This window comes from Halichoeres trimaculatus, unplaced genomic scaffold (assembly GCF_033239565.1).
Source record: "Halichoeres trimaculatus isolate MK-OKI-2021-1 unplaced genomic scaffold, fHalTri1.1 fHalTri1_scaffold_11, whole genome shotgun sequence".
In the NCBI taxonomy this organism is placed as follows: Eukaryota; Metazoa; Chordata; class Actinopteri; order Labriformes; family Labridae; genus Halichoeres; species Halichoeres trimaculatus.
The window spans coordinates 3,974,522-3,999,574 of NW_027437189.1; the positions used below are offsets into that span (position 1 = coordinate 3,974,522).

General features: G+C 40.7%; 1 protein-coding gene across 1 annotated transcript in view; it reads right to left on the reverse strand.

The window, feature by feature from the left end:
* LOC141798940 (monocarboxylate transporter 1-like) overlaps positions 1 to 24,917 on the reverse strand; it is a 39,704-nt gene extending 14,787 nt beyond the window's left edge. The window contains exons 1-2 of the mRNA XM_074680914.1: positions 24,714 to 24,917; positions 1,563 to 1,864 (exon numbers count right to left, since the gene is read on the reverse strand). Of these exons, the coding sequence (XP_074537015.1) occupies positions 1,563 to 1,779 (217 nt within the window). The 5' untranslated portion in view covers positions 1,780 to 1,864; positions 24,714 to 24,917. The remainder of the gene's footprint in view (positions 1 to 1,562; positions 1,865 to 24,713) is intronic.
* Between the last annotated feature and the right edge of the window lie 136 nt (positions 24,918 to 25,053).

A 25,053-nucleotide genomic window follows, 5' to 3' on the forward strand; every position in this document is an offset into this window, starting at 1 on the left:
TTGCTGTGCGGAGCTTTAGTCTGAGGCTGTGGGTGTGTGCTGCTGCTGGCACTGAGCCAAGGAGGAGGAGCTCAGTTTAAACGTTATGTTTACAAACAAGTAATAAAAAATTCCCCAGACTCTACCTTTAAGACGTCTTTATCTCGTGCTTAATATTCACGCTTTAAATATGGCAAGACATAAGCAAACATCAAAAAGTAATGTGTTAAGAGATATTATCAAAACGTGTTATCAGATTCAAGTATTATCTACATTTTTTTGGAATTTTTGAAAATTGATTATTTTTTTAAACAATAATTTTTTTTTTAATTTAAGAGTTTAAAATTTTTGCAATTATTTGTAAAGTTTGGATTTTTTTTTATTTTTTATATTTTTATTTTTGCATTTTTTTTATTTTTTTTTGCAAATTTTTGCAATTTTTTAATATATTTTTAAATGTTTATATATTTTGATTTTTTTTATTTCTAACAATATTTTACAATTTTTTGCATTTTTTTTTTATTTTGCAAAGTTTGAATTATTTCATTTTTAAATGTTTTTATATTTTGAATTTTTTTTTAATTAATAACAATTTTTCCAATTTTTGCAATTTGTTAAAATTTTGCAAATTTTGCAAATTTTAAATACTTTTATTTTTGAAATATTTTTAAACGTCTAAAAATCTTCACAATTTTTGAATTTTTTTGAAATTTTGCAAATTTATGAAATTCCCCCAAAACTTAAATATTTAAAAATTTATTAAAATAAAAATCTATGACATCACATCCACAAATTTATATTATTTAAAAACTTCTCATATTAACAATTTTTCACTAGATTTTAATTCACTTTTTTTGTCTTTATTGTGAAGATAAAGTTGATTTTGTGTTAGCTCCTTACCTCCAGCTGAGGTAAGGGAAACTGGCCCCTATGAAGGTAAAGATCGAGACCCCTGACTTGGAACAACCTCCAGGTCTCCTGAGAGCCCCCAGAGGAACTTTACTGGATCCAAACAGATGAGGTTTTGGTTGATCGGTGTCTTTTGTGGCTCCTTGTTTGATGCCCTCTCAGCTGAAATGTTAGAAAGGACGAAACAGCGTCCATTGTTTGTTGTCTGCCCACTGACAGTCATGTGAAGCATGTTTGTCGTTTTGTTTCTGTGATGTTGTCGGTGTATGTCACATTTTTCACATTCCCTGCAGCAACCACAGTCGTAAGTCCACAGAAGTGACGAGCCGCCCAAAGCGGAAACACCCAATCCGCTCCAGCCACCACGGTGCCAGTCAGCTTTTTGGAGAGCCTCCAACGGGAACTACAGCACACCTCTAAGACTGTCCAGACAAATCAGAGATTACAGGCTGAGGTTCAGAGATCCGCAACCGGACGAGGTTGGATTAGCTGCTGATATAAGACCCAAAAGAGGCCTATGGCTGCCGTGTGTAACGTCGGATTAGGGGTGAAAAGGCTAATTTGACTCCTCTAAAAATAACATACGATAAGAAAGATTACTCCGCCTGCTTGGAGAAGATTTCTGTTGAAAAATGAAGAATAAATAACAGCGTTCAATAAATTTCACCGCTCACCTCCGGCGTACATGACAGCCAGCATGATGGAGGAGATCCAGGACACCTGGCTGGGCGTCGCCTCGAAGATGACCTCGATCTCTTTGAAGAAGACAGTGATGGATTTGGGGAAGGCGTAGGAGAAGCCGATGGAGATGAAGGCGCCTACCACCACCGCCCAGCCCCATCCGCCTTCTGGGGGAGTGTAGCCCACGGGACCACCTACCGCTGGAGGCATGTCTGCTGCTCACAGGGAGGAGGATGGAGAGGAATGAGGAGGAGCGCTGCGTTCAGCGGAGACGGGAAGGATGGAGGAGGTGCACCTGTGTGGGAGAGAGGACAGGGGAGTAGAGTTATACATTTAACAGTTCATATTCTTTCATCATGTAGCGATGATGCAAAGCCAGAAAAGCGTTGCGCAAACTGAGCTCTCAGATTCATAATAAGCCACTTTGGAAATTTTCAGGCACATTTCTAAATACTGACGTGACGGATGACTCTTTTGTACCCAAGTGTCCCAGTTCTGCAGAGGCTGAGTTGCGCTGAGCCAGCATGCACAAAACAAACCACCTGACTGAGCGGGCTCTGGGCCCAAAGTGGAAAATGTCCATCACACAGCTCGCTGAAGCCTGAGGATGCACGCTCAGTGGCTCGTCGTGTCAAATCAATCAGCTCAGCGTCACAGAAAAGCACGAGAACGTATGAATCTGTAGCTTTAACGGTTAATGAACAGATATTTCCTGTAACGACTCGAGCTTATCTTCTCTGCCGCCTCTTTCCAAAAACAAAGCTCTTTCCTTCTAACTGTGGCAGGAAACCAAATACCTCAGGCACCGACGGGAATTCCAAGCAGCTCCATTAATCTTTGTTAACTCATGGAAATCCACGACTACCTTGGAAGCTTTAAAGCGACTGCTTAAAAACAGTCTGTGCATGCTGCAGGAACAAAAAGCCAACAACCCCAGAGGAGCTCTAAGTTAACCAAAGAGTGAGCCAACACGACCTCATCTCACATCCTGCTCCTGCACGCAAGCTGCAAACCAAACCAAAGCGTCCGCAGCTGAGCGAGCGAGCGGGAGCTTTGGGTTAAATATTTCAGTGACACACAAACACATTTACGGCTGCAGAGGCAGATGTTAGCGTCACGGCTTGTTTAATGAACGCATTCGTCTAAATACCCTCTTTTTCATTCAGGCGGCACATTACGGAGCTATTTATGGCTGGCTCTGACATCAACTGAGCCACTGTTTGGGACGGTTACCTTAAATGGACTCCTGGATAAAGATACACAAACCACGCAGGCACTTCACATTAAATATGCATCACTGTCTGAGAGCACGCTGAGTAATCCAGGCCCTCTGAGGGAGGAGGGGGGAAGTAAACCACCTAAGAGGGCAGTTTCTTTAGATTCACATCACACTCTTTCACAAAGCAAAATACCGGTGTCATTCCTGCCACAGTTATAATATAATAACTAGTACAATATTGTTGCATTACTTTGGACACCAAACTGGTTTTGTCTTCAGTGACATTTTTACTACTTTTTCTCCTGTGTTTGTCTGGAGATCCTACATGTAAACATGGCTGCATTGTTTACATGTGAAATCAGCTGTTAGCAGCCTGTAGCCGATCAATGCTAACTGGTGCAAGGCCAGATGTTTCCCCACAAGGTGAGGAGAAGGAGGTGAGGACGACGTGTTGATTCTCAGGTCTGATTCAAAGACTGTATATAGAGTGGACAGTGTGTCTCTGCCATTACCATTGTACAGTTTTGAAGCCAAAATCCCCCGTCACAGGCGTCGCCATTGGTAGCAGTTGAACAGCCAGAACCTGTGCAGTAAAGACTGTGAGGGATTCTGGGAGAATCTGAGTGGAGGTAGGTGACAAAAATATCAAATAGTCTAATCAATTCTTGACTCTACCTCCTGACATATTTTACTACCCCCGAAAAAAATAAACAAAAACAGCAGCTGTCAATCATCATTAAACGTGACGTAAAACCTTGTTTTTAACCTCTTATAACAATGAAAACAAAACTTTTCAGAAAAAAACAGGACTTGAATACAAGACAGCCAAATGATACCTTCAAATCACCACAACAATCGAACGTAAGAAGCATTTCTACCAGGTGTATTCATTTTTTAAAGTTTGACCACAGCCCATCTGGAATGACTGGGGAGATGGATTTTTTTACCTATACTGCAGCCAGCCACCAGGGGGAGCAGTTTTTGTGGTGACCTCACTTCAAGAGGCAAATACATCAAATTGTCCGTCCATCCATCGTTATTGGGAACGTAAGATCTATCTCCAATAAGATGGACGAGCTAGCTGTGCTAATGCAGCAACAGAGGGAATACCAGAAGGCAGAGTAGCATCATGCTATTCACAGACATGGCTAACAGAGCTAACAGCAGACACCAAGGCCACATTGGAAGAGCTTCACCTGCTGTGAGCAGACAGGATCCAGGAGACAGAGATTGAACAGACTCACAGAGAGGATTCACGCAGCCTTGTAGTGACTAATGAACAGCCAGGTGTGCAGCTCCCTACATGGCATTTAGCTGCTCTGTGCTGTAAACAACATGCTCCAGCAATCATTACACAGTCAGCTTGTTATGGTGGCTGGTTTACACAGCAGGCTGATCACAACGACTGCACTGAGCTTTCACTTCTCTATGTCCTCAGGAGGATTTCCTGTGTCTTCACCACAGAGAGCAGAGTCTGTGACGAGCTAAAAAGACATATGCTACTAAAGTATCACCTCTCAGAGGGAGGCCTGGGTATGACTTACAAATTTTAAAGAGGGGGTATTCTGCTTTCTCATATTTTACACATGGATATAAAGCAACAAAGCTGGATGTTTAGACTAGTTTGTAACATGATTAAAATTCTCCAATCTTCACAAATCCCCACAAGACTAGCAAAAAAAGTTGAGGTCATACCATACCATACCAACTTTATCTATAGAGCACTTTTAAAACAACCACAGCTGTAAATAAAGTTCTGTACAGGTAGACAAAATTAAAAGGATAAAAACAGATAAGGAAAAATAGACACATAAAAGAAAACGTAGTAAAAACAACTAAAAGCATAAAAAAGAAAACAAATAAAAGGGATTAAAAGAAAATAAAAGAGAATAAGACCGGGCAAAGAAACTAAGTCTAGCCGAGTTTAAGTCTCACATACACTGGTTCATGACATCTTAAAGAGTACCAAGGTTTTCCTGTAGCTCCACCCCTAGCCAATCAGAGGGAAGGGGGTTTGTGGAGTGGGGAGCCTTAAAGACACAGTAGGTAAAAACAAAAACAGAAGCTGGAAAAAAAATTCTAAAACACCAGTTTGGGAAAAACATTTATTTTTTTGAGCTGTTAATAATAAAAATAAAAAATAAAATTACAAATAAAATGATAATAATAATAAAAAATTTAAGAAAATAAAATAAATTAAACTAGATTAAATTAAATTACAAATAATAATAATAAAAAAAAATACAAAAAAATAATTATTATAATACATTTTATTCATAGAGCGCTTTTCAAAAACTCAAAGACGCTTTACAAGGTAAACAAAGATAAAGAGCAAGTTAAAAACAGATAAAAATATACAAAACGCACAAAATAATGAAATAACAGGGTGACTCTAAGCCTTAAAAAAAGCACAATACCCCCTCTTTAAAGTTTTCAAAATTCATCAGATGAAGCTCAAGCTAGCAAAATATGACCTCTAGATTATTTGGCGCCAATTGAGTGGAGAAAAAACTGCTTTTTAGATTTGTTTTCAATGTGTGTAGCAAACATCTTTATCTGAAAACATGACGTACAAAAAAAAATCGGATAAACACAAGCTTCATTGGTCATTTTCAAGTTCCCGAATCTTCCTGAGAATTGTCTTCTACATTAGAAGCTCTATTAGAAAAGTTTTGTGCTGCAGAGTTTGACAAAAACAAGCAGGAACTTTTACATTTGTAATTAGCCGCCGCTGTTAGCGCTTAAGCTAACAAGCTTTCCTGATCAGTCACTACGAGGAGATGCTAAACCTTAGATTCACCCTGTGCTATGCTGAGACTTTCTGAGACCTTCCTTTCAGATATTTTTGCGCCCAAATGAAATCAAACAAACTGGAGTCGGTCCAGTACATCACACGACCAACAGCTGAGACTAAAACAACAGTAGCTGCAACATAATCTGAAAAGGCAACTGCTTGTTTTTGCCGCTGAGAGGCTCAGATTGTTATTTAAGGAGTTTGACCGGCTGCTTTAAGCTGGTTCCAAACTGGAATGGGTGCAAATTAATTCCTGGTAATTCAAAGACGGTTTTTGGTTTGGCAAAGTGTGTGGTGTCATTCAGGTGTGGTTACACAGACTGAAACAGATCCGTGTACCACAATTCCTCAGAGGGCAGCCAACGAGTCACTGCCCAGTTTAACTTGCAGTAGATTTAATTTACCCTGTAACAGTTTGGACGTAACTCTTCCCTAAAACTGGAGGTTTCATACTGGGAGAGTTTTCTGCAAACATCCACAGATATCTGAAGAGCATCTGAAACGCACGGCGAAGGGGAGAGTCATGGGAAAAACTGAAAACTTCACCGTGACTGAAGGATTGTTACAGCTCCAGGACACAAATATCTGGCCCAGAAAAACACAAACTTGGTTTCCATAATGTTTCCCTGGTTTGAAACTCTTTCTCTGTAGTCTGTGACAGACTGAGATCCAGGTCAACAGACGCTGACTAAAACCAGCAAGTGCAGACAGGGTGAGGAAGAATGACTAAGAAACAACAAAGGTTTGACGTATAAAATCACTCAGCTCACACTGATCCACGCCGGTATTCAGAAACGTCTCACTTCCTCTGGACTCGTCTCGCTGTGGGTGTCACTTTCAGAAACTTTGGTTAGCAACCAGACAGCTGACCAGCGCTCAGTCCAGACCTCGACGTGAACCCAGAAAACAAACTTGGCTTTGAGTCGGTCTGTGCAGATCATGTGGAGCTCACGTTCAACACATCTGATGAAAGCCCTGACACGTATCATTAATCATTTCAATCGTTAACTCAGTCTGAGACGTTATATCTCATGAGTCAAACTTTTTCAGTCCAACATTTCCCTGCTTCATGTGCTGAGATATGACCTGGTCCAGTGGTTCCCAAGGCTAAGGTTGGCTCTGCTTTTCAAATCAAAAACTATCTATGATTGCACATTTCATCTATTATTGGCAAAATATAAACAAAAACGTTATGAAATTTCATATAAAACCATGCAAAGAAGAAATGTTTGATTCGTTTCTACATTTCTTCATCGAAGAAACTGACTATGCAAGAATAACGACACTATCTGAGACTACTCAAACACAGCAACATGTGCACACGAGTTGTCTAATTTTATGCCTCTGGGGCCGATTCTCTTCCTGCTCTATATACTGCCACTGGGGTTGATTTTTAAGAAACACAACATTTCCTTTTATTGTTATGCTGACGATGTTCAGATCTACTTTTGTCTCCACAATTCCCTGACTCTGTAAGGACCTTGCTCAAATGCCTAAAAGGTGTTAAGTCCTGGATGAGCGCAAACTTTCTGCACTTGAATGGAGAAAAGACTGAAGCCTTAATATTTAGTTGTGGTCCAGCGGATTTCTCACCTGGTTTTCTGGGCCCACTTATACAATGTACTGTTGTTGTGATGTTATCAGTTATGGCAGTCAAGTTGTGCCTATTGTCGTCTGACGAGTCAGGGTTACCTTAGCTTTGCAGCTTAGCAGTGAGCTAACCCAGAGTCGGCGACAGACAAAATTAAACAGAGGGGCATTATGACAGATGCAGGGGGCACAAATTCTTATTCATTACTGGATTCATAACCATTGTGTAAAGTTCTTATCACATATACAAGGCACTCTACCACAACGAAAGCCACATCCCTCTCTCTCTTTTCTCTCCCTCCCGGGCACACACAACCATGCACCTTGAACGCTCCAAGGTTAAAATAAACATCAAACACCATTCAACAATCAAAGAACCACGAAACTCAAACGATAGTAGCGAACTAAAGATAGAAATACCTAAAACAGCTGGAGCCAGTGTTGCAGCTTAATCTCCTGAGGACAGCGTCCTCCCACTTCGTCGTACGTCTGTGGGTCAAGTCTCTTTCAAAGGCGAGCTCAACAACCTGGGCCTTTCTATTGTGGAGCATCGCACGTCTTTGATTGGAAAATATTTATATATCTAAATATTATTATATCTTTTGCTACAATACTACAAAAACTCGTCACACTACTACTTTCAAAGCAATAAATAGGGCTTCATTAGGCTTTATAGCGAACTGACCCTCCAGCGTTCACCGGTCCGGCCTCGGCCACATTGGTCAGCTACGCAGTTTCAACGGTTGTTTCCATGACGATGCACGTTCATCGTCTTTCGTGCGTGGAGCCAGGGGTGGGGTATGACGGGAGAGGCGGGTCTTAATTTGTTTATCAACAACCTCTCCACTCGTTTTCTCCCAGACCGCTGACTACACCTTTAATGCTCTACTATCTTGATATCAACAAGCACCAGCATATAACAGATATCTGTCAGAGCTTGATGGGTTATGTCAGTATTTTGATTGTAGTTTGCAGACATAATCAACAGCAGGGGGCTTAAAAATGGTGGTGCTAGCTCTGCTAACCTTAGCCACGTTTAGCAAATCAGTTTGACTTATGTGTGTTTAGCCACGTTAGACTTAATGTGCTCAACTTGACATTTCTTTTTTGAGTCTTTTCTTACTTTTAGGTTATTCAGGGGGCTGGGACTTAAATTGCATTTGATTTTTTATTTTAATTATAATTAATTGATTAATTAATTATTATTAATTAATTTATTTATTTCATCTTTTTTTTTTTTTTTTTTTTTTTAAATACAAATCTGCCTCATGATGTTATTTTGGAAAACGTAAAGCCTGTAAATTGGAATTACGTCTTTTGGTTAATATGACTGAAGACAACCTTTGTGTAACTTTGTGTTTACAGCGAAACTGAGACTCAGCAGAAACAGATGAACACGTGTGACTCTGGGAAACGTTTCACTCTGAATTTACAGTCACTTATCCAGTCAGTAACTGGACTGCAGAGAGGTTGTTTATCGCTAACATTAGATAGCCTTAAATGTTAGCCCCTCTTCTGAGAAGGTTGCAACTGAAGCTCAGGCACTCCAGGACTGATGTTATTTAATCAAGCAGATTATAAATCACTGACCCTCCAACAGTCACTCAACACTGAGCCAAGTCCAGGGAAGTAACCCGACGTCCAACGGGATCTTAAATGCCACACAAGCACCTTACCCGCTGAGAAACTTTGAGGGGTGGTGATTAAATCCTCACTAATGTCACACTGCTCAAACGATACAGCCCACCACAGCCAGTAAATGATGTGTAACCACAGGTCACCGCCGGCCAGGGAGACAGAGAGAAACTGGCAAACACACGCTGGGCCTCTCATGCTGCTCTCAGAGCTGTTTGCCATATCCTCGTTCCTCCAATGAGCTCACTCACACACGAACACACACACAGGCTCACACGCCTGTGCAAACACTCATTCATTTCCCTCTATGGCTGTCACTAAACCTCTCATCTGTTCCTCTCAGACGAGCTGAAGGGAGAGGAACATAAACCCTAACGTGATCAAACTCTCTTCATATCGTATCTGCTGACTGAAACAGATCCTGGAGTTGGTTTGTGAGCGACGCAGCAGACGTTTCCTTATCTTTGGTTTCTGACCCTTGCTGCAGCGCGGCCTTCCTGTACTGAGGAATGTGATGACTTCAGCAGTAATGTTTAAACTGACCCTCCTTTAGTAATGACATAACCAAGCGGGAGAAAGCTGCAAGACGACGAGCCGAGATGGTGCTCTTGGAAAAGCTTGGAAATGGTGTTTCTGAGAGTTTAGTTAGCGCTGACTGATCGATCAGACTAACCCTAACCCAGAATTTGATGCTTTGCAAACTATTTAAAACCTGTCTTACATTAAAAACACTGCATACACTGATTTTACATCTGATGCCAGCAGCATGTTTATCATCCTGTTTTATCCTTGCTTCTTTTGGGCTTTCAGATTTACAGTTTTGAGTCCTCTTTGTTCTATTTTAAGGATGGGTACTGAATAAGTCGGGCTGGGACAATTTGCTTTTCTCCGGATTCAATTCTTTTATGATTTTTGAAGTACGGGTTCGATTTAAATTGCAATTCTTTGATATTTCCTATTTCTTTCCAAGTTTGCTTTTTCCAACAGCAGATCAAGTGGAAAAGTTAAATGATCATGATGATGTCTACAGACTATATCAGGAGCCATATTTTCCCCAAAAACGCACATCACATGAATCAGTTTTCAATATTTATTCAGGGGATCTGACATCTAGAGATGGGTACCTAACACATATCAATTTTCTGTACTTTTTAATGTTCATGTGGTGAAAAATGTCACTTTGTTTAATTTTTTTTTTTCGATTAAACATATCTATTTAAAACTTGCCATGCTGTTCATGTCCAGTATGGAAAATCTCCTACTCTTCCACTCCCTCACAGTCACAAGGATGGGTTTAGGAACCTAAATATGGTACCTCTTGATTCTATGTGGTACTTTTGACAGAATTCGGATGGTACCTATAAAAGAACCAAATTCAGTACCCATCCCAACTGACATCTCAACTTTTTTCCAACCCAGCTTTCAAACAAAGACTGAAATGAAGGACTAAAACTTGAAAGAAAAAAAAAAAAAAAAAAAAGTCCAAAGGTGTCTAAATGCATCTTTGTGACTATTAGGGAGAAGAAGAGTAGCCAATTTTCCATATTGGACATGAACACACCATTTTAAGTTTAAACATTAAGAAATAAATCTGTTAAATAGGAAAACTTTTAGATTTTATAATTAAACAAATTGATATTTATTGTCAAATAAATACACAAAAGTACCAAAAATTGGTACCATTGAGAAATGATACCAATTGCCAGGTACCAGGCATTGGTACCAAATCATTTTAAATATGAAAGGTACCCATCCTTTCCTTTTTTGAATTTAATGTTGCACCAAATGCTTTTAATGCAACAAGTCAGAGCTGCATGCAGGCCAGTTTAGCACCTGGACTTTTCTACTACAGAGCCATGCTGTTGTAATTTGTGTAGAATGTGTTGCAGAAAATTAGGCCTTTACAAATGAGTCATGGGAACTCATCACTCAATCTGTCTCAAACTGGATTTCCAAAAAGAATGCCAAATGTGATTTGGCAGAAATCAGGATAGTTTTCCATTTGGCATCAGTTCATCATAAAAGAAGCTCAGACATAAGTCCCCGGCATTTCTGGATCATCTTTAGATATGTTTGACTTTTTTTTTTTACCAGTACTTGTAGATATGGTGTCAAATAATTTTTAGATTTAAAAATCTTTAAAATCTGTTTATCAACATTTTGCAACTGTTTTGGAGCTGAGGTCGATCTCTACTGAATTTTTCAAGGAAACGTTCAAGCCTTCTTAATTTCAATGGTTAATTTGGTTAATGGTTAATTTCTCTGTTTTATTTTTTCCAAATTCAAGTTTTTGCGTTCTGTTAGCATGGAAAAAAGTATATATGTAAAAGTAATGTGCAAGACCTTGCTTAAATAAAAGTAATTATTCTTTAAAGAAAATTAACAATAATAACCTGTTTGCAGTTGTTGATTACATAAGGGATTCTCGACTGATGTGGGTCAAACTGCAGGTTGCTAAATGGAGAAACTGAAATCAAAAACAGGATGCAGGATGAAACCACAGTCCTCTGGTTCCTGCTTGCAGCTCCTCTCTGCGTGTCGATCTTTCATGTTTCAGGCCAGACATGTAGGTCAGACCTACGAGTGCAGACCAGGTTCAGTTTTTGTGTGATTTGTTACGTTTGAAGGGACGGATGAGGTCGATGATAACAGACAAGGTTTTGTAATGAGTACAGTTATGAAGCTGAAAAATGAAGTTAATGATTGTTCTGAAAAATTGGGGCCAAAACCTGAACTTTGAGTGGATCCTCCTGTAAATTATCCTTCAGTAGTATTGATCACATCCTGGAGCTGAACGCTCTTATGAATCAGATTCTCTCTGGTCTGTTGGTGGACTTGATGTTGGTCAGAAAGGTCAGGAAGTGCAGTTTTTCAAGAGTCCACTAGAGGCAGGCTCCAAAGGCAACAAAAACTTAATTCAACCCAGTTTGATTGTCCCCGTTTCTCTGACAAAACACATCCAAAGTTTGGACAAACAGTTTTGGTCACCTTATCCACTCACTGTTTGTTTAAGAATAGCCAGAAGTTAGCTAAAGCTAGCTTCTCCAATGTGACAGCCACCAGCCAATTTATCAGTCCAGTCAAAAAGTTTGCTTGAAAATCTAACTAGAAAAACATCTTTTCTCTTGCTCCATTGCCAGATTTTTTTCACCTGTTACAGCAATTCAGACCTCATTTTGTCTTTAAATAACTTGAAATAAAACATTTTTCTGAACTGGTCAGGTGAATGTGGCTCATGTTTAGCCTAAAAAGACATTTTCCACCAAAAATAAGACAAAAACACTTGATAAGATTTCAGTTTTTTGCAATGTAGCAAAAGATTAGGTATGTCTCGAAACGGACTATAGTAGGTAAATATCCTCCCAGTTTTTGGTGTTCTTTAAGTTTATACAGCCACCATATAATTAAACAAGAAATCTGTGCAACAGGAACAGAAAGAAAATAAGACAAAGTTCCAGTTTAGGGCCGCAACGACAAATCCATAAAGTTGATAAAAATCGATTTGTAAAAGTGTCGCCAACATTTTTCTGTAATCGATGCACTTTGCCGCGTTGTTACTGTATCAGTTTGTCTTCAGTTTATTTGTCTTCTTCCTTTTTGTCGGATTCTTAAGCGGTTGTCAGCTAGCTGAAGGTGCATTACCGCCACCTACTGGACTGGAGTGTAGAATACCCGGACTGTGGGGCTGTATGCGTCACATGTAAACAGACCAGAGTGGCGGAGGAGAAGCCGAGCCGGCAGGTGAGGGAAACGGGTAAACACATGAATAAGGAGCTACAAAATCCCACATTCACTCCTTTATATGTTGTGAAATGCATGGTTTGTCTTTTAGGACTCGTTTAGTCTTTTTATTCAATCATGAAAACCACGAGGAGTTCATTAAGCTAACGTTAGCGTTAGCGTTAGCTGCTACATATAGTGGTAGGGCAGAGGGGGTGAACTGTTTGACCTGCAGGTGAAAAGATTGAGGAAACATTTTTATTTGCCTTTTTGACCCACTGAGTTCTTAATCTGATGACATAACATTTTTTTTTTATTGTTTTGCCCAAACTGTTGATTCTTTAAGAGAAAAACATTCACATCACTTTTTATACTTTATAAATGTAGCATCTGGTCAGTTTAAATATGTTCACATGTTGTTTCTTTGTTTATATCTTTAAGTAAACAATGGTCATCAACTAAAATAACAACACATAGTTGTTTTTTTTATTTTTACATTCATCGATTAATCGATTAATCGATTAATCATAAATATAATCGTCAGATTAATCGATCACTAAAATAATTGTTAGTTGCAGCACTATTCTGTTTCCCCAAAACAACCTTACGTATGTATTATTAAATAGATACCACCAGCCTCTGCAGTTGGCACGTGTGCTGAAATATTAATGAGCGTCTCCAGCCCTTATTTGAACCTCTACAAACTCCAACACTTCCCTGAAAGCTGGCGCAGATTGCCTTTTAGCTCTGACCCCCCAGCTTCCCTCAGCTCCAATGTCATTGCCTCGTTCCACCCCGAAAATCTCCACGTGTACCAGCCATGTTGATGCCTACATGATGTATTTATAAATACATATATCTACACCGAGCTTCTGATGGTTGTGGAGAGCCAGAGTTATATATGTAACTCTTGACTCTTTGGTTCACATTTCACTTGCGTGAAAAACATGTCGGTGTCCACGTGCAGGACTCAAAGTCACCGCCGTGGACGAGTCATAAAGCTTCACTGACAGCGAGGACGGAGTTAAAGAGGAGTTTGCATGCTTTAGCTTTCTCCATATGTTTTCAGACAAGTGTTTAATAAAAAACTATAACTGTGAGTGAGTAAACAAACAAGTTGGCTGCATATCAACACAGTCACGTGTCGGAGCACCTTCTCCACTCTGGTTTCCTTTTACCAAACAAGTCTGACTCAGGTCCTGGACTTGTATGTGAACTTGTGAACCGAGAGGTCACTGAGGGCCCAAGCTGGTATGTGGAAGCCAGCCTCCTCAGTTACCAGAGAGGGGGGAGGAAAAGGGGGAGAGTACATGAGGCTATTACAAAAGCTCTCTTTAAAGGCTGCACAGTGGACGCAACTGTAGGATAATGATGTAACACGCTGTGGTTCCCAAGTGGATTCATTGTGCTTTACACAGAAACGTAGACTCAGAGGTCTTACATCGTGTGTGTGTGGGATAGTTCCTTGTTGCAGAGTACCGCTTCTGTAGTTCCTTTATCATGTTCTCCAAACTGGAGCTGATGAAGATGCACAAATTTGGCTTTTTTCCAACAGAGCTCATGTTTAAAAACGTGTTGAAGGAGGTTAGTGAAGGCCTCATGAGCTCCGTATCTCCTCCAGAGACAGCTGTTACTCCGTCCAACGAAATCCAAACAGCTGCCAGCTGGAAACCAGAAACCTGCTTTTGTCACCCTCTGAAAACGCAGGGAAAGCAGAGAGATTCAGTTTTAAAGTGAGGACTCGTTTGCTCCTGACGGTTTTCATAAGGTGGGATCAGGGAAAGATAAACAGTCGTGCTTCGTAAATGGAGCACAGTATTGGCTGGACTTAATTTTCAGTTTTGTGTGTCACACACACTGAGAAACGACCCACATGGGCTGATAAAATGGAAAAACAACAGAGAGGGGGGGATGTGATCGTCAGTTTGATGCCCGGCGTTCATGGAGAGCCGGCTTCCCCACAGAGAACAGACTCATGTTCCTCTGTGCCACGGCTCAGTTAGGTGTCCCTGTGTGTGTGTTTTTGTCTGTTTGTGTGTGTGTGGGCAACACTAAAGCAGAGCCAGCAGGAGTAATCAATGAGGCCATTCATTCTGCGGGAACAGACGATGCCTTCACTAAAGGCTGAGTTACCTGAAAACTGCTTTGGGTCTAAAGTTTCCTCTTTCAGATGAGTCAGATCAGATCTTTTATTTCCTCCTCCTCTCAGGGTAGAAGTCTGCGACACCTGAAGATGCTACGAGAAAAGACTGTTGCACAACTTTTCCACTATTTAGAAATGTACGGCAAACATTTTGAGTATTTAAAGCCATCATTTCTTACTTATACTGAATATTTCAAACACTTTTCAATGACTTTGACTACTTGTTACTAAAGGAAACTCCTGGAAGAGTTGGCAAAGGGTTTCAACTGTTGCCATGACAACTTTTAACCATTTGTTCCCTTCCTCCGGCTCCTTTTTCCAACCTTTATCTGTTATTCAGTCGGCTGTTTTCACTGTTTGTGCTTAAATCTCTGGGAGATTAAAACAGGGTCTTGTTGTAGTTGTTGTGGTTGTTGTAAAAGAGAGATAAACAGGGTATCTACAGGTTTCAGCAAGTCAAATTTAAGACTTTTTAAGTAGTGCTGTCAGGCGATTAAAAGATGTAATTAATTACAGGATTTGTAATTAATTAATCTAATTAATCACATTTTAATCTCATATCTACTCATATCTATCCCAAATAAAGAATCTTAATTCTAATGTAGTGCATTAAAATGTTTGTGTTTGTTTACTGCATCTATAGAAGTGAATTGTGTTTTTCAGCAGGGGGAGGCGGGGTCTGGAGGAGCTTGTCAATCAAAATCCTGCTCGTTAACTACTGTGGGTGAGAGCGGTGTGCTCTTTGGACGAGAGCTCAGCATGGATATGAGGAGAAGATGTGAGATGACAGAGACATAGCGAGATGCTGCAAGTCAGAAAAGTTCAGGCAGTTCACGCTCTGACTGAGGATGTGTCGCGGTAGTTCAGAGAGAAAGAGCGGCGCCATCGTGAGGAAAGACGACGGAGATCATGAAGAGGATCAAAGGATGGAGATTTTTTTTTCTGTTTTTTTGGATCAAAAACAGTAGGACAGACCTTAAAGAAGAGAGTCCACTCTTCTTAGGAAGTTTTGGTGTTTACAAAGAGAAAACAATATTACCTGGATCTTGAAAGATCGTTCAGGCTGGTACAGATTGAGTTAATCTTGCAATAATTTTTATAATGCGTTGATTTGTGGTGTAATTAATTAATTAATCTAATTAACATGTTAAAGTGACAGCTCTATTTTCCAAGACTTTTTAAGACGTTTTAAGACCTTCTAATGCCAACTTGAACGAAATTTAAGGCTGAAAACGCTATAAATACAGGCGTATGCTTTCAATAAAAGCCTATCCAAGTAACTATCCAAGTAATGTATTTGAGACCTTGAAATGACATTTTTCATGAATTTAAGACATTCTAAGGCCTTAATTTTAGAAACATGAACTCAAGACTTTAGTCTTTTTGAGGATGCATAGACACCCTGTATAACTATGAAGGAGATGATTGGTGTGAGGGATGAGAAGGATGTGAAACACCTAAAGACAGTGATTCCAAACCAGTGGGTTGCAACCCAAAAATGGGTCATGGACCTGTTTTCAGAGGGTCATGGGCTTTCGCCTGGACAAAAAAAATGCAGGGCTGTTTGAGAAAGTGCTTTGTTTTGGGCTGCAGCTTGACATTTGAGGGTGATGATGGGTCCAGATGGGTCCCGAAGCTAGACCAGTTGAGGACCACTGCTTTATGAGATAAAACATGTACAGATTTAAAGGAACACGCTCTCTGGAGAAGGATTTCCCAAACTTTTCAATCCCAAAACAGCAGAGCTTAAGGCAGCGACCCCCTGCCGACACCAATACTGTTGTTATCCTAGCTTAAAGCTGGCACACATTACAGGATTCTTCAAACCTTCACACATTTACAGAAAACACACTTCAAAAGCTGTACAAAGTGGAGTTATCGTCAGATTCTCAAGTTTCCAAGGGTCCCTGAATGTATCACATGTGATGTCAGCAACATTCCGAAAAATGGCGGGAAAAGAACAATGATTTTGTGAGACTGCCATCCACCATCCACCTGCCATCTGCCTATTCCTACGTCCTCTTTAAAAATCTGTAGAAAATAAATCGTTTGCTTTAGCTCAATTCTGTAAAAGTCAAATAATTCTACACACTTTACTGCTTTAAACAAGCCTTGAATGATCAATATATGTCTTAAAATTCACATCTAAAGAATTGTTTGAAAATTGCCTTCTGTCTGCCCGGTGTCATGTTTCAGCTTGGGGCTGCTCTGCACCAATCAGCCTTTAGCCAAACTTTAATTTTTTTTTTTTTTTTTACAGCTACCTTTAATTAACTTTAGTTAACTTTTTGCCTTTATGTTAAAATCTGTCTTATTATATTTTAATCTTCTGTTTTTGCCTGTTTAATTTTTCTTTTCTAAATATTTTTTCAATGCATTTCAAAAACCTTTTTTTAATTGCCTTTTTTGACTAAATATACTATATAAATAAACTAATCTTTTTATTTATCTGTTGTTTTTCCTCTATTCTAAACATAAACCAATTAATCCAGCCATTAATCCGTTACTTTAAGCTCATAAATTACACCATTCTCCCATTACTTAACATGATTGCAATATGTATGTTTACAGAGCTCCAGCTGACTTCACATACTTTGACACTGTGTTTAAATTCAACCCTTTAATCCTCCAGGGTGAATAAGTTCAGATGTATGTAACGTTTGAGGCTGAGTGTCCGTGTTTTAGACGAGGGATTCGGCTTTAGAAGCTGAACTGATTCAAGTTTAACAACAATGATAAATGTGGCCGAGCCGTACGCTGTAGTTTACTGAACTGATTTATTGGATTAACGGACTAATCCAACTATAAGAGGGTTCAGCTCCAGGATAATTACTGGCACAACAGTGACTAAAGATGATTCGTCTGTGTCTGTCAAGCCTCTTCCAAATGTCCCAACAGAGAGGATACAGCAGCTCCTAGGAAGGAAGGAAGGAAGGAGGGAGTCAGGAAAGGAAATGTCCTCTCACTTCATGAATGAGCGCCTCTTTACGGTGTCATCATGACTGTGTGAAATTCTTTCCCTCCTCCACTTTTCTACACGAGGAGAGATTATGGAGCAGGAAACAACACCTGTTTTCACACTTCTCCAGCCGCACCGCAGTTTGAGTCCTATCACTGTGCATTAATTGTTCTCCCCTCTTAAATGGCCGTGTCATACTTGGTAGCTTAGCACTAATGACCTCTTAAACCTCACAAGCATGATGTGGCCCCATACATCCTTCTCTCACACACTCCGCTGTAATCCTTATAACACGCACGGTCATACATGCTCACCTGCTCCAACATGTGCCTGGTCACAACAAGAACACGCTCAGAGAAAAACAGAGCTGGATCTGAGCTCCTGAACGTGCATTTATTCAGATCTGGACCATGTGAAAGACGCGACTTCAAGGATCTGCGTGGATCAGGGTTGGCAGAGCTGGAAAAAGCAGGTCTTTGTGCTCTACCCACCTCAGGTATTCCATATGAGCATGAGGAAGGGCAGGAGCTCCCAGAAACAACTTTAAGTATGAAAATAACAAATTATTTTGACTAGAGGAGTCTGAATGTTTCATCCGAAAACACAGTAAAAAAGACACAGAAACGCTGTAGTAAGCATGCCAGGCCTGTAGTTGGCGCTATAACTTCCTTGTCCAGAAGCAGCTTTTGGTAGATCTCCACTGAAGCAGAATAAATTTCCACTCTGGAGTCCGTTTTTAAAAGTTTGCGTTTTAGGTCGGCTCAAACGCCATTCCCGTGGAAATGCGAGGCCGAAACGCATCAATACTTTTCAACCTAAAACTGTTGTCATGTAAACGGCCCCTGATTGTCTTTAAGGAAACCTTCCCTTGGCTTTCCTTAAAAGTAAAGTCTGCAGGGTTTTCCTGAAAAATTAAATGTCAACTCTTACAGGAGTAATCCTGCTCAATCGTCTCCTCTGGGCCTCTAAACGTGTGTGTCAGTGTCTGTGTCTGCCTCAAACCCCCTCCTCAGCCCTCAGCCTGGTTGTTGATGTTTTGGTTGTATCAGGACGTTTCTAGATGGAGAGTGAGCATGGTTAGGCCAGCCAATCATAGTGCGCCAATCGTGCAAGTGACTTTGGGTGTTAATTAGCGAGTAAAAAAAGCTAATAAGAGCAGCTACGATAGCACAGAGGAAGAAAAATGCAACCAAAGTGAAATGAAACGCCAAACAGATGAAGCTTTTTCCTAAGAGAGGGTGAAGCTTGGCTCAACTTTCACTCGCTTTCAGACACTTGTGACAAAAAGCGGCGCAAGCTAGCTTTCTGCTAACCATGTATGTGTCAAAAACCTGTGATTGGCTTGTGCTAACATGCCAAGTCAGGTGCACGGCTCTCGAGTCTTTCCTACTTAGAAATGTAATGCTACAGGTGGTTGCTGGGCTAGTGAGCGTGTTCCCGTCATCAGTGGGTGTGTGCTGCAGCTGGCACTGAGCCAAGAAGGAGGAGCCCACTTTGAAAGTTGTGTTAACGAACAAGTAGCGAAAACTCTGTGCTCATTATTAGGGATGGGTACCGAAGCAGGTACTTTTTTAGGTACCAACTGAATTCTGACAAAAGTACCGGGTACCGAATCATGTAAAGTCAAAAGGTACCATGTTTAGGTACCTAAATGCATCCTTGTGACTTTGAGGGAGTGCAAGAGTAGGCGATTTTCCATGCTGGACATGAACACAGCATTCTAAGTTTATATATTGAAGAATAGATATGTTAAATTGAAGAAAATATATATTCTATTATTAAACAAATTGATATTTTTTACCACATCAACACACAAAAGTATCAAAAATTGGTACCGTTGAGTACCGGTATCGATTCCCAGGTACCGGACATTGGTACCGTATTGTTTCAAATGTGAAAGGTACCCATCCCTACTCATGATGGGCTGTGCTCATCATATTGATGTTGATGCTATGTATGAAGGCTTGGCCTCTTTCTTATGGCCTAAGAGTTCACAAGTTTTGACTTAACTGTTGACACTTGCAGAAACAGTAGAAGCTGTTTTTTTTGTCAGTATCCCTTTCCTAGAATATGATTTCTGCTAATTAGCTAGTTCAGCATGCTGCTCAGCCAGAAGGTTTGGAGACTTGACCACTAAAAATATCATTAAAACTTCTCTTATGGCTTGACAATGTCATAAACTTCACATAAAGGCGGAGTTATGGCTGGAAATGGTGAAATATTCTCAGAAAGAATTAATGAATGAGGCCTGACCAAGACCCAGAACTTCAGCCATGAGCTTCCTGCATCTGGTTCTACTTGTGGCTTCCCCTCTTAATCATAACCACGTTTCTGTTTGACACACAGACAGTACGAGGGGAGGGGGGGCAGAAACACACAGCACTTATACTACGCTGTACCTCCTGCTTAGCTTGAGGCCTTTCTGAAATTCCTCTTAATTAGCTAAAGCAGATCCGTTAAATAAAGAAAACAAAGGAGCAGAAAGTCAACACAAATGTCTAAAGTTAGAGTCGGACAAGTCATGACAATAAAGGTTGGCCACAGCCGTAAACACTGCACTATGACACAAAAAGCTGGACTCGTTTTGATGCAGTGCGACCTCATTGAACTCGTTTCTGAGAATACGACTGATTTCAAAACCATATTCTCTGACTTTATATATGAGATGCTGCAAAACACAAAAGAAACACGGTTACGTAAAGTTTTCCTCACACACAGAGAAAAATATTCACCCATTAGTCCTGAGAAGGGGTCAGAGTCCAGATGACAACACCCATAAAGCCAGTCCACATGCTACATCAGCTACTCTGCTCCACTATCGCCATTCAGCTGTCATATCTATACACTGCTAAATCCATACAGTGTCATATCTGCAACCTTTAAAAGTAATGGAAGTTAATCTCCATTCATCCACTCACAGGAAAACCTGAGCAGCCCAGGTGTTGGCCTGATCCCAGGTCTGGTCTTGGTGTGGATCAGACTGTTCGCTGCAGATGGAAAGTGTCATAGCAATCACTCACTTAGTGCATCACCATCAGAGAATACCCCTCTGGCCACGGTCTTATTAATAGATAACAAGCTGCTTTTTTGGGACAATAGAGGCTCCAAGTGAGGCGGCTGGCATGGGATCTTTCCGATGAGCTCGGGCCAAGGGGTGTAGATTTGGATGGTGGTGTAGGAACATACCCCTCCAGCATTTGTGGATTAGAGAACTCAGACGTGAAGCAGTTTCTTCACGCAGGAGACTCAATCTTTTAAGTAGGAGTCATTGTTTGTCAGCGTTTACATGGAGTCATCAAACCTTTCATATTCAGGATATTAGCAATAACCCTGATTTGCTTTTCTCCTGATTTTATTCGTTTATACAGTTTTTGGGGTGCCCATTCAATTTAAATTGCGATTCAATGATATTTTGATTGTTTGCAAACCAAGCCTATAAATAAAGACTAAAATGAGGGACTTACATTTTTTCATCCACCCCTTCTGAGCATGTTCTGTTTGCAAGGAATCTTGGTCTTTTGAGTACAGGGAGTCAGGATGCTGTTGTTGTTGATGCTGTTGCTATGGTAACAGGAAAAAGTGGAAATGACGACGCGTATAATGTCGGTATGTAACTGTGGATGTCCTGATCATAGACTGTATAAAACATGGACGTAGTCTCCCCGACGTCACCCGTCTGTTTCTGAAACGAAAAACGAAGCAGATCGGCTATAGTGGCCATATTGGTAGTGGCAAGGGCTTCAAGTGCAGCCATAGGGCGCCTGTCGGTAACGTGACCCTTAGCTGCCTCTTATTGGGGGAGCTCACGATCTTAATATCCTCTGAACGGCCGCGTTAGAGAAAAATTTACCCCGTACAGTGGGTGCCCGTAGTAAAATTAGCGTCACGGACGGGAGAAGTTTTTTGAACCAGGCTGTAAATATGTTAATTTCTGCTTTGAAAACAGCTTTTTTTGGCTTGGTGTGTTTGTGACTTCCGCTACTTCCTGAGTCAACCTCAAGCGAACACTTGAGAAACAGCAGATTTTAGCATTTCCGCATTTTCTCATATTCTTAGACCGGAGGTTGCCGCTTGGTCCCGATGCAGATTTTTGACCTCCTATCCAATCTGATTTTTACAATTATTGCTTTCCAGAAAGAAGTAGTCCCACACAGCAGACATGTTTGCAACGCGATTTGATTTACAGCAGCCGTTTAGCGTGACGGTGCTGAAAACACGTAAAACTGGATTGGTCCCAATCACGTAACGAAATCCGATGCTATCCAATCCTCCCAAAAAAAAAGGCATATCGATCGAAACATCCCAAATGTGAATGCAGCCCCAGACTCCAGGCAAAAAATGCTCAGTAACTTCACTGTGAGCATTAACTGAACTTATAAATCCAAGTTTTGTGGAGATTTTGGGACCTGAGGAACTCCGAAAAAAGTGCTGCGTCAGTTTACATGTCACATCCATACCCAGTCTCTTCAATTTTCTCTGTTTCTGAATCTCATACTTCACCACTTTTACAAATCCAGTCACCTTCTCCTGTTATTTAACACAGTTAGCAAAAAGCTCCAGGATGCGCTACAGCCACCGTCTGGTGGGGATATGGTATTGCACCATGGCACCAATAAAAATATAAACAACTGTAGTTTTTTTTAAGAAAACAATATTCACAGGGATGCTTGATTTTTAACAACTTCTGAATATTATACTTCTGACGACCTGTGTAGACACAGCTTTGAGAGCATTTTATTTTGTAGGGGTGAGGAAACTGAGTTTTATCATGTACATATTGTCTGTCAGACTGTTAGCATGGGGTATAAAATGTTCAACATCCTGTAAGAGGCATCACTTTGCAGTTTGAGTATTGAATTCTCATTAATATGAATTATTCACTGGTTAAAAAAAACAAGGTCAGAGCTTTTTAGTACCATAAATACCCCTAACAGCAGGGGGCCAAGACGTTTGAGTTCATACATATACAACCTGTGGTTCCTGCGGTCGGGGAAACAACCTGACAGTTAAAGAAACGTCTGAAGGTGATCAGACAGATCTGACTAAAAATACTTTCATCTGTGTTTTGTTTTGCATAAAGGCATGAAATGAATTCCCCCACACTGTGGGAAAGTCTCAGGTTATAAAACACGTCAGGGCTGTTATGAGTCGCCTCCTTTAGCTCAGTTTCTGTCTCATTTTATACATGGGCTTCAAGCTGCAAAATGTCCACATCATGTATAAAAGAGCAATCACAAGACCCAGACCCTTAAATAAAACCATGATTTATGCTTTTTTTCTCCCCCTCCAGTGTAAAGTCAACCAACGCCCTTGACTCTGACCCTCGCAGAGAGCCAGCATGTGAAACTCATTGAGCTCGCTACAGAGTAGATAACACATTAGAGGTCACATGCACTGCTGGACTAAGTGGAAATCAAAGCTGCTGCTGCTGCTGAGGGTTTCCTGCTCTCCTCTGTGCGTTAGCGAGCACGGTTTGTCCAGAAAAGGGGGCCAGGAGTGGTGCACCCTGAAAATCTGTCAGCTATCAACTATCTGGAGTCTGTTGCATCACAACTTCAGACTTGACCTCCTTTATTTTAACAACGGACGACGGGTTCTGCCCCAAAACAAATATTACACTGTCACACTTCTCCAGTGTGGGGTTGTACTGGTTACTTCCTGCATGAGTGGATCTACCACTCATTTTTGTGACTGAATATTAAAGTTAAACTTAAGCGTTTGGATTTTATATGCAAGTTTTATAACCATGCTAGCTAAAAAAAGTTAGATGGAACGATATTTTTTGGAAAACGAAGGGGATCAGGAACCAAAACAGCCGACTACACTGTAAAAAACATTTATTTTATGAAGTGTTTTTGTCTTACTTTCAGAGGACTTAAAATGAGCCGCATTCACCAGAAAAATATCTTATTTTCAGCTGATTAAAAACAAAAATATGGTCTAAATTGCTTGTAACAAGTAAAAAAAAAAGAAAAATTCAAGCATTTTTTTGCTTCATTGGCAGATAGTTTTTTTACTTGCTACTAGCAAAACAGACCTAATTTTTGTCTTAAAATAAAAAAAAGACATTTTTCTAGATTGACTAGTTAAATGTGGGTCATATCAAGAATAACAAGACATTTTTACCCAAAATAAAACAAAAACACTTAATTAAATTTTAAAAATTTAAATAATTTTTTTTTGCAGTGTAAACATCAAATTTAAGCCACTAGGAGGCGCTGTGTTGACCATCCATTTGGCGTTGATTGCAGTGATACCTTTTGTTGTAATTGGCTACTTTTTCAGGTTAAAGACTCCATTTCCCATGAGCCCCATCACCTACTTTTCTAAAAACGTGACTCTTGCTGAGAAGTGCATTTGTTTTGGATGCAAATTAGTTTAGAGCGGATGATTTCAACACTTTTTGACAATTTAAATAGCATTTTGAAATAGCTAATTTTGGCACTGATAGTCTAATTTTACACCCTGGATTATAGAAAGGTAAAAAGAAAACAGTGAGACTATTTTGAGACCCCTTATAGAGTCCTCGTGGTGTCTTTAAGGCAGCTCACTGGATGGTTTAGACAGATACTGATTTCTGTGTGAGGCTTCATGAGTTCATGCCACCCCGGTCTGAAAACATGCTCACGCCCCTGGCTGTAGTGAGTGGAAATCAGAGCCCTGACTGAAAGCCTCCTGCTCTCTCCTCCGTGCCTCCACACTGTCCGAGCCCTGGCTGCGTGCCGACCCCACTCGCTGTGTGACCCGGGGCGACAGGCTGTCAAACGCGGCAGCACCGGCCGGTCGGATGCGGGCAGGCAGCAGCCTCACATGTGAATGTAAAAATAGCGCCAATGAAACTACGTGGGTTCAAAACTGCCCTATAAAAGCCGTTAATTCAATCATGTGTTGTAACAAAAGGAAATATGAGCTCAAGCCGAGAGGAAGAGCGGAGCTTATGGAGGAAGATGAGACGGCTAATTAACAGTTTAACAGATTAATGAGGTGAAGTTCCGATAGAAACAGATCTAAAAAGAGCTGTTTAATTCAGCAGCAGCAGCCTCTTTGTCTCGACGGTTGGTTCACCGTTCACACGTCCACTCACCGAGGTTCTGCTCAGGTTCGGCTCCGTCCGTTTGAGGTTCGGTTCGGTGTGAGCGAGCGTCGTCCGGGATGTCCTTGCTCTTCACGATGGCTCCACGTAGATCCACGAGCTGCTCCGGGTACCACGGTCTGGACAACTTCTGGGATGGTGATGATGACACTACAACCAGCGCGCATGCGTACGAGAGCCTGTAGAGGAATCTGCCCAGATGCACGTGCGAGGGGGAGAGGCTCGCGCGGTTTAGCTGTGTCACGTACGGTGTGTATCCCATAATGAGCACCACGTTTTTAATGAAGGAAGTAGAAGTGCCCACACCTAATTTAAGAAATGAATTAAAAAA